The sequence below is a fragment of the Gadus chalcogrammus genome, chromosome 4 (assembly GCF_026213295.1).
Source record: "Gadus chalcogrammus isolate NIFS_2021 chromosome 4, NIFS_Gcha_1.0, whole genome shotgun sequence".
Lineage (NCBI taxonomy): Eukaryota > Metazoa > Chordata > Actinopteri > Gadiformes > Gadidae > Gadus > Gadus chalcogrammus.
Genome location: NC_079415.1, coordinates 34,418,056 through 34,434,102, shown reverse-complemented (window position 1 = coordinate 34,434,102; position 16,047 = coordinate 34,418,056). Strand labels below are relative to the sequence as shown.

Here is a 16,047-nt window from a genome sequence, read left to right as displayed (position 1 = left end):
GCCGTGGCGTCGTCAGTGACATCACATTCTGCTGATGGCCAACGGGGGCTGGGATTCTCCACCTGAAACCAGAAAAATAGTAAAGACATAAGTATAAGTAGCAATGTTTTTTTGTCGACTCATTTGTAGTATTATCACGGAGATGTATAACAGTTTTATGAAAGCCTGACGAGTCTGCCGATTTGTATCGTGTACATCATATTTTTGAGAATGGATCATTGTACTCTTCAGCAGCTACTACGTAAACTGATTTAACTGTATTACAAAACCATACACAGGTCTGTTGATTGGGAGGCTTCTGTAACACTGTAGGAATGGCATACGCACGCACGCACGCACGCACGCACGCACGCAACCACGCACGCACGCACGCAACCACGCACGCACGCACGCACGCAACCACGCACGCACGCACGCACGCAACCACGCACGCACGCACGCAACCACGCACGCACGCACGCACGCACGCACGCACGCACGCACGCACGCACGCACGCACGTTCTGTTAATCACTTGCAATTTGAGGGATGACAGGAAAACGCTACACATCTGAATTGTTCCCGAAGGAACACGTGCGTCTGTTCTTCCAGCTGTGATCGGCATACAGCGAGAGTCTGATCATCTTTCCTCCGGGCAGCCGTCAAATACCATCCTCTTCCTCTCCTTTGCCCTTTCTCACCCCTCTCCTCTCCCCTCTCCTCTCCCCTCTCCTCTCCCCTCTCCCCTCTCCCTCCCCCCCTGCTCCCTGGGACATCCGATAAGCCAGATTCACGTAAACTCTCCCGCCCACGGTGCTGTTCAACTGGGATGATTCAATCTGCCTGCCTGCCGTGCAACTGGTTCAGTGCTGTTTGTGGCGAGACCAGACCATATTGTATCCGGCCTTCATCGATCCACTGCCTCATCTAGCCCTAGCAAAGATGGAACAATGTTAATGGGGCCGAATCGGTTTCAAAACAATAATGATTTTAAAAACAAATCACAAATTGATCCATTTTGAAATCTCTCCAATTAACAAAAGCCGTTATTTTTTCCTGGCGATGTTTAATCCCCACAAAAAATTTACAATCATTCATTTTCAAATCATCTCTACGATAATATTCTGAATGATTAGGATAAACAAGATACAGAGAATATAGCTAGGCTCAAGTTAGCTGCAAATATATCCTCCAATACAAGTGGAGACAAGGCTTCCTGTTTTCTTCAGCGTTGTCTCCAAGGACGGTGGCAACAGGATGTGTCTTCTTAAAGAGACAGAGCGCCATTTAATAAAAGGGGTGGAGTGAGAAGTAGGCAGAGAGTGACAGTAAGATCTTCCACATCTGGGTCAACCATTCTGACAGCTGGGCCCTGTTGACAGAGGGTGATGCGCACATGACCAATAGACTCTCACGGCAGACTCTCTAACTGTTTCCCCGTGTTCCCTTCACTCACGCACACGCTTGATCCGATTCAATACTTTTTTTTTTAGAGAAACATCTGTACACATAAACTCTAGGGTCTGTGATTCAAATTGTGTTTCATTTTCTTTGCTGTTTATTTTATATATAAATATATTACATGCATTATATTGTTTGTTTTGTTTCACCGGTTAAATTTTATACCATACTTACTCATATTGTGCATTTATCATGTTGTAACATATGGCTGGGATCAGACTTGATTGGGCTGAATCTGGTGCAATTTGGCTTGGGAAGCAGTCTGGGGAATATAACATGCCGCCCCAAATCGGTCTATTCAAGGAGGGGCAAGAGAGACACAGACCTGGTGGAGCAGCTTTCAGAAACGATCCTCTTTTGAAATCGCTGAACGTGATGTTATTGGATTTGTAAGGAACACAAATCTCGACATCGCCAACGATTACTTTGTAGCTATCGGGTCCTTATTCAGTCCAACCTCTGCCTGCATGGATATACTTTTTCACTGCCCAATCCATTACCTTTAACACGACAGACGTAAATCCATTGCTACGAAACACAATCGTGTGCATTCACGAGCTGTCACAACATGTATACCCCAAGATCCGATGGACTGCTTAGACTGGCTTAGGAGAAGACACCATGTTTCAAAGTAAAAGCAGACTTGGGCAGCAGGGCAACCGACCCTTGGAGAAGATGTTAATATCCCCGTAAAGAAGACAACTCAAGTGTGTACCAGTATAGTATCAGTATAGTAAAAATGGTGGAATTAAGCTAATGATAGAATAATCTCTTGAAGGACATGAGCGCAGTCCAGGTAATAATTGTCTTCAACAGAGTCTTTGAGTAAAGCTTCAGGGTCTCATGAAGTGTGCTCTGTCTGTCACTGGATCCGTTTTCATGTCTCAGCCTTGGGTCAGACTAGAGTCATGTCATATTCCATTCCATTACACATCAGATCGATGCGGAGTGCCAGCATCCATGTACAACCTCTGATAAACCATCACAAAGAGAAAGGTACTGATTGATAGAGGGCCAGCAAAATGAACCTCGCTGCACCGATAAAAATGCCAGTGCCCTCAATTTTAAGATAAAGGTCAAAATACGTGAACCACATGAACATTATTCCGTACAGAATATGTGTATTACTAGCACTTATCGACCGCATGGTGCATCTAGCTCTGGTTTCAGATATAATACCGGAGTTCTGCTTGAATGTTAATGTCTGTCAAGCTCAGTCGCTTTATCACCTGATGACTAATCATGTCCCAATCAGGCCTCCGGTTTCCCACAGTCTAACCTTGCACACGTAATTTCATAATAAAGCATGTTTATCTACTTATCTGTCAAGACTAGCCTTTATAATTCCAGAGGTCATATCCATCAATGTAGCCTATAACATATGTGTAGGCAACCGACACCAGCTCAACAGTGTGCCAGTCATAGACACAGACACAGACAGACAGACACTTCAAAAGCCTACATGACAGGTGAAAACGAAGGCAGGTCGAGGAGCTCCAGTCCAACAGACTGCTTCATCATCTCTGACTCTCTCTGACTGATACTACACACCTCCGGCTTATTAGAGAGGTCAAGAGGTCATAGAGGGAAAAGCACAATGCCAGTGAAGGACATGCACACAAGGCAAGAACATAGAGGACTATAAATATACCAACGCCCGGACCAAATATACATCTTAACATTCATGATATAAGAAGCATAGAGCATGTTTCAAGCACGTGTCTCTGAGCAGTAGTTGTAACGGGGTCTGATGTATGTATTCAACCAAAGCTATGTCTATATTTTAGAGCCCTAACAGTTATGGAAAAGACAAATGCTTGCGGAAGCGGTCCAGAGAAGAGAAGCGATCTCTTGTATGCTTTATTGATGATGAATAATTGATACTATTTTTCATAATCTGACCATGACACAGTCCCACCGCATCATGATGTGGGTCAATAACAAAAGGTCACGGGTTGCAGCATAGGAATCTTAAGGAGGAATGCAGCGACGCAAAATGTCGGAAACATTATAATATATATAATATAATAATAACATAATAATAACAACTAACCAATATCCGATTTACTTGCTTTACAACCATGCATTAAACGAAAAATCTGACATTCATGCATCGATTATTGTTGGGCTGTAAAGCATGTTATCATAGTAGACACCGCATCGGCCTTTGAGTCATACGTCAACGTAGCCGCCATGTTGGAGCGGCTATGGGCTGTAAATAAATACAAATCAACTAGGGTCTAGGGTGGTGACAGCTCTGTCTTGTCCAGTTAGCTACAGACGAGAATCGCTAGCTCGCATCAACACCTTACGTGGCTGGTCTCAACCCTTATTCCCAGACATGAATGGTTCATAACCCAGGGAAGAAATGTATAGGTTTAGGACGCTTACCCTTTCTGAATAAACACCCAATGTTAACGGTGCATGTGGCTCCTGCCCATCCCGTAGCTCAAGCCTTAAACAATAGAGGACCGAGGCGGGACCGTACTCTCTCTCTCACGCAGTGAGGGTTATGCTAATGAGGGGGCTGGGGCATCGACAGTGTTGCCAGATTGGGCCAGATTCTCTGCAGCCAGTCATGCCAGATTGGGCGGGAAATCAGGCCCAATCTGGCAACGCTGATCTTCGACGTAGCACGTCCCTCACACAATCCCGTGACGTGCGTATGGTGCGCCTGTAGTCTGTATCAAATTAAAAGTCTCGCTAGCCTTTGCGCTTTGCCCTCTCGACTCTCTCCGGGGTGTCCTGCTAAACAAATGTATGAGTTGATCATGACATCTCGGTATTCGTTCAGATGAGGTAGAATGTGGGATTTAAACGAGACAACTTTATACTGAGGGCTTTTCTGTTTGTGTTTGCGGCGTCAACGAGGAGAAAGGTACGAATGTAGTGGACGATATTAGGTACATGAGTTTTAGAACACTAACACATATGTTTTGCTGGTCTGTGGCGTCGCATGAACTGGGGAAATAACATTTGGGTCATCTATTAATAAACACATGGAGAGTTAACCAGTTTGATGTGCTCTTAAAGTCTATTCTATCACTTCTTGGTCCAGGTAAACATTAATGGGACTCGTTACGCCTCCTTAAAGAGACGTAAATGGATACAGATTGGATCGTTTAGAAGGGCACATCTAGTCTCTGTGACTCTGTCCACTGAACGTAACACTATGTCCTTTTATTAAATTAGATATTTAGAGTGAAAAACCACTGAACATCGTTGGACATAATTTTACAACATGGATGCTTTATACCTTTTTAAAAAAGGAGGTATACAAATCATTTGATTTTGGACCGCCATCAACTCGCATATGTATTCAAACATTGAAAAAGGGACACTCTGGTATAAGACCTAGATGACGTTGTAATGTCGTCGATGAAATAAAGCGCTTTTGGGTGCCGATGACGTAGGGCGGCGCTGCAGGCAGGTGCGCTTCTGTTGGCGCGCTGCGAGACGGGCAGAGGGCACAGCGCGCTCCGGGGTAGAACGGGCTGGGTGGGACGCAGCTCCTCGTGAGGTGGTGCTGATGCTGGGGTGGGGGGATACTCACACACACACACACACACACACACACACACACACACACACACACACACACACACACACACACCCGTTGGGTCTCATATTACATCGACCGTACACACTGCTCACTCTCTCTTTCTCCATCCTCTTGCAGCCGATGAGCGAATATATGCCCACCTCGTCCCGTGTCTCCATCGCCGAAGGGACTCCATGTCTTTCTTGGTAAGGACAAAAATCCGCACGTGTTTAGAGTGTATCTTTGTGTGCGTTGGGTGTTGCCTTAAAAGCCGATGTCAACAATAATACGTTGGTAGTATGTGGGTGATGTAGCCAGCGGCGAATCATCAATGTCACGAATATGCCTGCTGTTTCATAATATATGTCTCCATTCCTATTCTAGTCTGTGTTGTATTTTTATTTTAATATATTCATAAAGGATCGGTGGTCAATCATGAGCCCGTCTCTGCATGGGGCTTTAGTCGATAAGAGGACACCCGTAGGACCATCTTTTGTTTATGTATGTCATAATTGCGCCTTTTTAGTGTCCAATCTGACACGCTGTGCGGATAGGAGGGGTCAAGTCTCTGTGCTCATTGTCCATGTAGCTACTCCAATACCTTTTCATTTTTCTGATCTTATGTTTTGTTTTGTTGTTGGGTCATATTTGTTGTTGTTGCTTTACTTGCTAGATAATAATGAACAAGTACCAATCTCGTATTTGCATCACAGGTTTTCAGTTCAAATGTTGTCTATCATTAATGGCTGCATTCCTTCATTCATTCAAAAGTCAACAGCCAATTCATTCATAAACGCCTCGGCATTTCATTCATTGAAAAAACTTTTTTTCTGAAAGAACATCATGCCACGGCAGCAATAACGTCACAATATGGACTGATGCACGTAACCTCTAAAACAGCCCTTTTTATATTTGACTCGGCAGTTGGTTATATCGCCCCACCAGTGGTTCCCCCTCCTCCTCCTTTCACATCACCCCCCCCCCCCCCCCACCCCAACCTATCCAGCTCAGCCCCATCCCATGTCCCTCTACTGGGAGTATGTCTGACATCTCCCTCCTCCCTCCTCCCCCCTCCCCCCCCCCCCCCCCCCCCCCCCTCCCTCAGGACTGTTCCTGTCTCTCTCACACTGCGGTCCAGTCTGTATCCATAGAGGAGGACCGCTATGAGGACTCCAGCCACCACTTCCTGGTCAGTAAAGCCACCGGTGCCCTTTGTCGTCGGTGCTGACGGGGGCTTTTGTTTTTATGGCTTCGTAAAATAAAAGCCCCCCTCCTCCCCTATGGTTTCTTCAAATGATCCAAGACTCACCCAGGGAGCACTTATGAGCTGCTTATCTAGCGTTTTTATTCAGCTTCCAGACATTTGAAGCAGTGACATTTTCTATTAATAATTATTGCTTAACTTAGCGGGACCTGTTTCAGGGGAAGGATTGGTGGATTTGAATTTAATTTAATAGTAACACTTGACGAAAAGGTTAACGTTAATCTTATTACGGCATTATTAAATTCCGTAATAAGCATTATTTTATGGCATTAGCATAGGCGTACAGCTTAAGGTTGGCATTAGTGTTGGGTTAATATTAAATAATATATGATTTGATACCATAGTTAGCATGAACACCATTAGTAAACATGAAATCCATGAATCCATTTTTACCAACTTCGTTTTTTTACTAACTTAAGTAACTTAGTTAATTGTCATTTAATGCTTATTACTGCATTAAGATGTGAAAGATGCAAAGTGTTATATAAGTTACAAACTGCCCCATACTTTTCAGTCATTATTTATGATATTACGTATAATTATAAATACTTCTATATAAAAACAATACAAGGTGCACCCTGGTATCCACGGCGTGCGAGGGCTTCGTACATTCTCAGCATGGCCATGCCAATCAGTCAAGCATAGAAAAGTGAAAAAAAAAAAAAAGCTTTCAATGAGAACTTCTCATCATGACCCATCGATATATATATATATATATTGTCAATATATATATCTATGATCATCACCCATCACTCCCCCTTTCTACAACACTCCTAATCACATTCATCCCTCCATCGCCTCTGCCTCAGCTCAGACACACAGCGCCACCCGGTGGCGGTCACTGTCCTTGTCACCCGCTTCGACCCTTTCTGTTCATGCCTGCTGCCGCTCCCAGCGATGGCGCTGCTATGAGGTTGTAGCAGCAGACGCCTCAACAGCGACCGCCAGTGGATTCAGATACAGGCTATTAAGCAGCAGGTTAGGGGTCAAGGCCTCTTGCTCATGGATATCTACTGGTACAGCTGCGTACATAGGGCAGGGGGGGGAATTGAACCCGGTTCCTTTCAACTGGGAGTTCCCATAGCACTTCTAGAGGAAATAGATATGCAGGTAGATAAATGTGATTTTTATGGGAGTTGGCAACACGTGTGTGTGTGTGTGTGTGTGTGTGTGTGTGTGTGTGTGTGTGTGTGTGTGTGTGTGTGTGTGTGTGTGTGTGTGTGTGTGTGTGTGTGTGTGTGTGTGCGCGCAATTAATCATGAAATAAATTATTAACTTAATTATTTATTATTAACTACCCACCTTCCTATACAAATGTTGATGCGTAAATCATCTACTACATATAACAACTATTCCAGGTTTGATCTTTTATTGTATCGCTTTTTCCTTATTGTGTCTCTTACTCATATCGTCACTGTGCAGTGTACAAAATGTGCCCGTTTCACACAATCGATCACATGGAAAGTCGGAATCCTTAACTGACATTTTGGCTGCGTTCCTGTTCCTGTGTCTTGACGCGTACGGCCACGCCAGAGTTCGGCCGTTTCCGATTGCACTCTGCCAGGGGCGCTTGGTGATGACATCACAGGCCTGTCGCCTGAACCGGGCCACTACCAGCTACTGGCGGAGCTGGGTGAGAGTCAACATGGAATTAAAGTAGCACCGCTTGTTGCTAGCCAGGAATTATCATTACTATTTTAAATGTGTATGTATTTCTTTATATTTACTGTGAATATTGTACGATTCTTTTCATGCGCAACTACATTTTTATACTCTATTTTGTCACATGACACACAGAATAAACTATATAAAAGAAACTTTAATACAAATAATCATCATATTAGCAGGCTGTATTTTTATGATCATAAGATATCTTTCAATATTTTGTCAATATTCTGAATAATATAGAATCATAGAGCTCCTGGTGTATTTTGTCCCCAAAGGGAGAGGCTTCAATAACATGAGCCAGGTCAGCATGGCCCGCCATACGCCCTCCGGCCAGCTGGTGGCGATCAAGCACACCAACCTTGACGAGTGTACCGAGGAAGAGCTCCTGCAGCTGTCAGTGAGTGCGATTTCATTCAAAAAGATTGTAGTTAAAAGAACTTGAAACCCTGTACTCCAGTCCTGTGGTTTTCCTCGTCAATGGCAACGATTGCCTGCGTCAGCGTGTTGAGCAGCAGCATGTGCGTGGACGCCCCGCTGCCACTCAGATAGCCTCCGTGACGTCTTGTGTTGACAGAATGAGGTGCTGCTGTCCCGGCTGTTCCGTCACCCCAACCTGCTCACCTCGCGCCTGGTCTTCAGCTCCTGCTGCCAGCTCTGGATCCTCACGCCGCTCATGTCCTACGGTCAGACCCCCCCCCCTCTCTCAGGCCCAACACCTCCATCACCACTACCAGATAAAACGGCAGCGATGAGCATCCATGTTTTGCCTTACATACGCCCTTCAGGGTCAGAGATAGTCAGAAGGACAGTTTTACAGATGACGTTTTCCATGTTTTGAAAATCCAAAATTATCTTTGGTATCCCATTATGCAGAAAATATTTTTCATGGCTCAAATAAGAAAATTGTTTTTAAACTGTGAAGGTACCCTTTAACATTGGTTTCAGTGTTCATGATAACAAAGTGTATTTCTGAAATAATTTGACATTTTTTCATCATTTATTAATTAATTGATTTATACGTTTAATTATTTCTTTAATATTTTTGCCATCTCGGAGAACCCTCTGTGTGCGCGCTGTGTCGCCATGGTTTCCCACCTGCTTCTCAATCTCTCCCTCCCTCTCCGTCGCTCCCAGGCTCGGCGGACGCCTTGCTGAGGTCCTACTTCCCAGACGGCATGAGCGAGTCCCTGATGGCGTACCTGCTGCACGGCGTGCTGAAGGCCCTGGAGTACCTGCACCAGATGGGCTACGTCCACAGGTGGGTGGGCCGGAGGGGCTGGGTGGGGATGAGGGCGGTGTAGTGCTGCACGACAGCCAACAGTTGGACCTTCATAGTGTCAACAATGGATCACCTAAACATCAGATTTCCTATTTTGAGGGATTACGCATGGTTTTGTATATATCTTGGTGTAAAGTGATTGGTGTCTTTCCTCTCGTCTGGTTTAAATCTCTCTCTCTCTCTCTCTCTCTCTCTCTCTTCTCCCCCCCCCCCCCCCCCCCAGGGGGCTGAAGGCCAGCCACATCCTCCTGTCGGGGGGCGGCCGTGTGTACCTCTCGGGGCTGCACAGCGTGTACAGCATGATGCGGGACGGGCGGAGGGCCCGGGCCGTGTTCGACATGCCCCACCACAGCCCGGCCCTGCTGCCCTGGCTCAGCCCCGAGCTCCTGCGCCAGGTCAGGCCCCCCCCCCCCCCCCCCCAACACATCTCAACACATGTTCGGACTTCTCCCAATGATGTGCTGGTCAAACTATACTGTATGACCCATACCTCCATGCTTCTGGCAGGACTTGCACGGCTACGGGGTGAAGTCAGACATCTACAGCCTGGGCATCGTGGCCTGTGAGCTGGTCAGTGGCCGGGTACCCTTCCAGGACATGCCTCCCACACAGGTACCCCACTTTACCCATCCCTCCCCCCGTCTAACCAACCATTCAAACATTCCCCCAGGGAGGGTTTGGGGGGGTATCTTGCTCAAAGTCACGTACAGGTGGGCTTTGGACACTGGGAATCGAAACCAGTACCTTTTTGAACATCAGTATGGAGTTAGTGACAAGTTTAAATGGACTGAAGGAGCTGGGCTGGTTTATTTGTTATTGTTCTGATCAGGTGATGGAATGATCCAGTGGTGGTGGTACTATGATCCAGTGGTGGTGGTGGTACTATGATCCAGTGGTGGTGGTGGTACTATGATCCAGTGGTACTATGATCCAGTGGTACTATGATCCAGTGGTACTATGATCCAGTGGTGGTGGTGGTACTATGATCCAGTGGTGGTGGTACTATGATCCAGTGGTGGTGGTGGTACTATGATCCAGTGGTGGTGGTACTATGATCCAGTGGTACTATGATCCAGTGGTACTATGATCCAGTGGTGGTGGTACTATGATCCAGTGGTACTATGATCCAGTGGTACTATGATCCAGCGGTGGTGGTGGTACTATGATCCAATGGTGGTGGTACTATGATCCAGTGGTACTATGATCCAGTGGTACGATGATCCAGTGGTACTATGATCCAGTGGTGGTGGTGGTACTATGATCCAGTGGTACTATGATCCAGTGGTACTATGATCCAGTGGCGGTGGTACTATGATCCAGTGGTACTATGATCCAGTGGTAGTGGTACTATGATCCAGTGGTACTATGATCCAGTGGTACTATGATCCAGTGGTACTATGATCCAGTGGTACTATGATCCAGTGGTACTATGATCCAGTGGTGGCGGTGGTACTATGATCCAGTGGTACTATGATCCAGTGATACTATGATCCAGTGGTACTATGATCCAGTGGTGGTGGTCGTACTATGATCCAGTGGTACTATGATCCAGTGGTACTATGATCCAGTGGTACTATGATCCAGTGGTGGTGGTACTATGATCCAGTGGTACTATGATCCAGTGGTGGCAGTGGTACTATGATCCAGTGGTACTATGATCCAGTGGTACTATGATCCAGCGGTGGTCCCCTCGCTCCAGATGCTGCTCCAGAAGCTGCACGGCTCCCACTGCTGCCTGATGGACGTGGCGCCCTTCCCCCTGGGCAAGCTGGGCGGGCTGACCGTGTCCCGCTCGGGGCTGGACTCGGGCATCGGCGAGAGCGTGGCCACGGGGAGCCTGAAGCACAGCGCCTCCGCCCCGGCCCCCGGCCACGCCCCCGCCGCCGTCACCACGCCGACCACCGACCGGCCCCAGAGCCCCGGCCCCAAGAACCACTCGGCGACCCTGCACGGCCTGGTGCAGCAGTGTCTGCAGCAGCAGCCCGAACAGAGGTACCCGCCTCAAGGACTAGATTGACACGCGAGCGCGACCAATCGTGGCCCTTCCGCCAGGAACGCCACTTCTAAAAAAAAAACACGGACCTGTGGTGAAACGAACAGGATTTCAAATGTGATTTATAAACAATCACTCAACGGTCTATGAAATGGTTCTCTTCGTTGGGGCCCAACTGGATTAGACTATTATCAGCAGATCAATGTTTTACCATGGTGTCCGTCCTATAAACCTCTGTTTGCTCCTTGTGTGTTTTGCAGGCCGTCTGCGTCCGCGTTGCTGACCCACGCCTTCTTCAAGCAGGTGGGTTTCACCGTAACACCAAACATCCAACTAGCGTTGCCTGTTTGCTATAATTGTTGACCAGAGGCTTTCTTTTTGTTTATTCTCGTGCCATTTATTTGAATTCTACAAGCTAGTTCTTAGTGGATCACAGAATTCACTACTGTTGGCCTTTATGCTAGCTTTTCAACGCACACAACCCTTTATCCCAATGACACAAATCCATGGGCCAGTACTTAAAAGATAATTAATGTGCACACCACAGAAAGAGAAAGAGAGAGCAAGAATATGGTTTGATTCTTGATTTAACAGTATTGACAATAGAATACCAGTGGTGGAGAACCCAGCTCACGAAGCCAAAGATAACAAAGGGTCACTACGGTTACACTAGAGCAAGCCAGAGCAGCTCAAGCTTTTCATCTGTGCGTTGACTGTAGGGATGCACCGAATATTTGGCCACCGAACATGTTCGGCCGAAAATGGCCCAAAACATAATGTTCGGTTTCGGCCGAAGGAGTAAAAAGACGGAACATAATACGCCGAACATTTTTATTTATTTATAAAAAAAAAAAAAAATTGCTATAATGTCTGCTGGAATGTTCAGTATTAAATAAATATTTTGTATCAAATTTGTAATTGATTTTTTTTATAGAAAAGCAAGACAAAAAGGTTTATAAAGGACATTTAATTGTTTGATTTATGCAATGGTGAAAAATTAAAGCAAAATGAATGAAAAACATTAAAAGACACATTCGGTATTCGGTTTCGGCCTTCGGCCAACTGTTTCAGTATATTCGGTTTCGGTTTCGGCCAAGAATTTTCATTTCGGTGCATCCCTAGTTGACTGTGAGTGTGTTTTTCTTGTGTGTCGCTTGCGGGGGCGACCGACCGCAGGTGAAGAGACACACCAGGGACACCTTCCTCAACCTCATGTACCCGGCGGTGCCGCTGGGGAGCCCCCAGGACGACTCCCCCGTCTCCAGCCCTCCGACGCCAGCCTGCCACGCCGCCACGTCGCCCCTCCCCTCTGACCCTCAGGGGGGCTGGGACTTCTCCTGAGACCACAACCCATTGCCCCCACATCCACTACAACCGCTATCCCCCCCCCCTCCGCACACATACCACTCCACTGTTCTGCGTTCTGCCATCAAAAGACAAAGACAGTCCGAACTGAACCACGGAATGGCAAAAGTTTTACTTTTACTTTTGCTTTTCTTCTTCCATTTAGCTTCGCCCCAGCAGGCCGCCAAACCCCAGCCAAACCACTCTGAGCCTTCGTTGTTGTTGTTGTTTTAAATCGTTTTTTGTATTATTTTTTCATATAGATAAATATATATTTACTTATTTTGAAGCAGAAACTGAGCAGGGGAACGCTGTCTGTGGGACAGCCCGAGTTCTGTAGCGCCACTGTGAGAAAACATGAGTAAGGCGGGGGTCAGGCCTGCGTTCAAAGAGGCAGCGATTACTGTTGAATAATTCACCTGTAAGACCCGCCCACTAGTGTTGTCTGGCAGAGGAGGAGGCCAATCGCTGAGCGGATGACGCTCACGCTCTGTGGTTCAAAACAACGCTATCTCCCTTTTTAGGGTGTTCTGTTTTTAAACTGGTCTGTGATTGGCGGTCGATGACATGATCAGTAGGCGTCCATGCCAGAGGAAGTTGATGAAGACTGACTTTTATTTTCAGAACGTGGGTAACCTCAAACACGTGCATACATCTCCAAATAGTCTTTTAAAAATATTATATTTAGAAAAATCATGTCTTCCAGATCAGACAAACTTCTCCGATAATACACTTCAATTTGAAGGATTTTTCCGTGCAATATATATCCTACATTTGATTGATACTACAATAGTTAACACTTGACTGAAAACATGACCGCTATATCCAAAAGTCATTTAAAGTAGGTCTCAACAAATGCATGAAGTTCCATCCCTGTGTCCAAAAAGGAATTGCGCACAGGGGTACAGGCCCAAGCGCGCATGTCGTAAAAAAAACATGAGCAATGGAACACTTCGGAGGTATCCACATATCGTACAGTAGAAACCGTTTTTGATTCAACTGTGATATCCATCCCTCCTCCTCAAATCGCCTATGACCTCTGACCTAATGCCGAATATCTTAACCTCTCTTGCTGTGAAGTACCCAACACTGCCTCTGTGTATGTTAAAAGCAGTGGCTATACCTCGACAGTTCTTAAGTACAGTGGTCGTCGTCCCCCCCCCCCCCCCCCAAACTGTGATAGAGTGGGGAGTCGTGCGAGGGATGTGTACGGTACACTCGTACGTTCAGCTGTGTTCGAGACTTTTTATGAATGTGAATAATAAAGAATAACGGTAGCTGATTTAAGCAATGCCTGTTGTTGCATATTTTTGATTGAATGGCACGGTTGGTTGTATTGAAAGTGTGTGTGTGTGTCTGTGTGTGTGTGTGAGCGCGTCTGTTTGTGTGTGCGTGTGCGTGCGAGAGATCTTATTTAAACACAAAAAATTCTCAGTTCAAGACTTTTTCAGTGGAACTTTTACCCAACATACTAGACTTTATGAAAACACTTACTTCCACATCTTACCTGCATTTATTTATACACAACATACACTTATTACATGGAATTAAACTTCAAGTCAGGACATGAAGAGCAATACATCTTGCTATTTGGGGCCTGATCTATAGTGGGAATGATATACTAGATCCTCCCACAACCACTTCCCTAAATACATGAATATTATATATATATATATATATATATATATATATATATATATATATATATGCTATAAATTATTCTGTCTCACTTGTAGATTGTTTTCTATAAAGGTGTCTTCTAAATGACAATAGCACAATTAATGTAAATCTAGTGAGCCTGTCATCCAGAAGAGTGGCCGGGGTTGTGATGCTGGTTTAGGGCTGATCCTCTAGAGCGCAGCATTCAATAAAACGTAACCTTGCTCCACGGTCTTCCAAACCTAGCCCCGCCCTTAGGGACGCAAGAGCTCCACATCGACAACGTAAAACTAATTGACTGTCGTAAACCAATAACAAAGCGTTGAGGGTAATTAACCAAGTGTCATTTTTGGATGTTGAATTCGTTATCCCGACGCAGAAAAGCATTAGATGCATTCCGCAAATACCCCGTAAACTTTCAATAATGCCGTTTTTTGAATTTAGACTTTTAATATCTACAACATTAAAAGTTCTCGAGTTGGACGTTTAATGCTCTTAGTTATTCTATATTATTAATATAGGTATATTATGTTGTACATAAATACATTTATCTTTATAAAAATATAGATGATCATGCATCTAAAATCAAATCAATTGTCAATCAACTAAATGTTTTATTGACGGATTATTGATGCTGGTCGAAAAAATCAGAACCAAAAAGCCACGCTGTAACAAAGGTATTCAGAGACTTTATATATAACTTTGAAATAGTTAAAAAATAGCACGCCGCGTACAGGGCTTTTAATTTGAAACAAAACCGGAAAACCTTGTTGGTGACGTTCCGTGGATTCCTACATTGTTGCAAGAAGTATCGCGACGTCAACGTGACAGTTGTTATTTCCTCGCGTCCAGGTGAGCTGCTTTATTCACTATTACGGGATGTTACATGTCTCCCCTGACACACACATGTACGCGGTCAGGTTGACGTGTGTTTTACGTGCTGTTGTCTCGGGAGGAGTGAGAACAAGGTACACAGTGGCGTTTATGTCACATGAGTAGGAGGAGGCGATTCAAGGGGAGGTTGCAGGAAGGGGGGGGAATACATGGGATTCGCTTTTTGACAGCTTTTCGTACCGAGGGGCCGCCTGCTTCTTGCTCTAAATGGCCCAAGAGTGGCGTTTCGTTCATGCATAATTAACCTGTATCCTCCTACGAAGCAATTCCCAGCAGTGTGTGTGTGTGGAGCCAGAGGCGGCGTCTACGTCCCAGTGGTGGTGCGGGTTTTGGTGGGGGGCGGGGTGATCTGTCAAGGGCTGTTAAGTTAGCCATTGTGTAGGATAGTTAACAGTGTGGGCGAGAATCTCGTACCACTTCTTCATCGTTCACACAGTTTGTGTGTGTATTGTTTTGCGCCACAGCCCGGAGGCACACAAGCCGAGCCTGTCCGGAGGAGTAGCCCCACTGACGTGGAAGACCTCCAGCCTGGTCCCGCGGGAGCGAAGAGAACACCCGCTGTGGAGACGTGGGTCAGACCGCCGGCTCCTCCAGGACAAACATGGAATAATCTTTTCGGAGTTTTTTAAATTTTTTGATCTCGCCCTGTATACAAGCTCACAGTCGTCCGGAGATTTCGTTCCTTGTTTTTAAAATAACGCTTTCCATTTAGTTTGGGGGAAGGATTGACCGATGTCCATTATATTGTTGTGAGCTGTGACGCCCCAGAGGGGCATCGGAAGGTGTGCGTTGGAGTACAACATGGAGAACCGGGAGCAGTGAGCTCTGTGTTTGGACCAACGGGCTCCACCATGGCGTCCGAAGAGCGGCTGTACGAGGTGTGGATGCTCTACTGCAACAAGGTAAGAGAGTCAGTGTTGGGGTTGTGGTGGTGGTGGTAGTATGGGTGTGTGCACCTCCAAATGT

The 16,047-nt window shown here is 45.9% G+C and overlaps 3 protein-coding genes across 6 annotated transcripts in view; 2 read left to right on the top strand and 1 right to left on the bottom strand.

Annotated features, from left to right (window-relative positions):
• Positions 1-3,926, bottom strand: part of trak2 (trafficking protein, kinesin binding 2) — a 24,140-nt gene extending 20,214 nt beyond the window's left edge. The window contains 2 exon segments of the mRNA XM_056588457.1: positions 1-62; positions 3,831-3,926. The exon segment at positions 1-62 is cut by the window's left edge and continues 135 nt beyond it. The gene's annotated coding sequence lies outside the window, so the exon portion shown is untranslated.
• A 209-nt stretch (positions 3,927-4,135) lies between these two features.
• On the top strand, positions 4,136-13,801 carry stradb (STE20 related adaptor beta). 2 transcript variants are annotated; one of them, XM_056589031.1, is made up of 12 exons: positions 4,136-4,317; positions 5,119-5,186; positions 6,086-6,169; positions 7,778-7,877; positions 8,188-8,309; positions 8,487-8,595; positions 9,047-9,170; positions 9,415-9,586; positions 9,699-9,803; positions 10,891-11,183; positions 11,445-11,487; positions 12,361-13,801. In XM_056589031.1, exons 2-12 carry the CDS (start codon positions 5,175-5,177, stop codon positions 12,523-12,525), a joined length of 1,329 nt encoding a protein of 442 aa, XP_056445006.1. In that variant the 5' UTR covers positions 4,136-4,317; positions 5,119-5,174; the 3' UTR covers positions 12,526-13,801. The 2 variants fall into 2 exon arrangements, with proteins under 2 accessions (XP_056445006.1, XP_056445007.1); XM_056589032.1 differs by having other exon boundaries at positions 4,136-4,342.
• Positions 13,802-14,933: 1,132 nt separating this feature from the next.
• The window catches only part of nbeal1 (neurobeachin-like 1), a 55,636-nt gene continuing 54,522 nt past the window's right edge, over positions 14,934-16,047 (top strand). For 2 of the 3 annotated variants that reach the window (XM_056588895.1, XM_056588898.1), the window contains exons 1-2: positions 14,934-15,039; positions 15,546-15,983. In XM_056588895.1, the coding sequence (XP_056444870.1) occupies positions 15,933-15,983 (51 nt within the window). In that variant the 5' untranslated portion in view covers positions 14,934-15,039; positions 15,546-15,932. The other variant, XM_056588896.1, reaches the window with a different exon arrangement.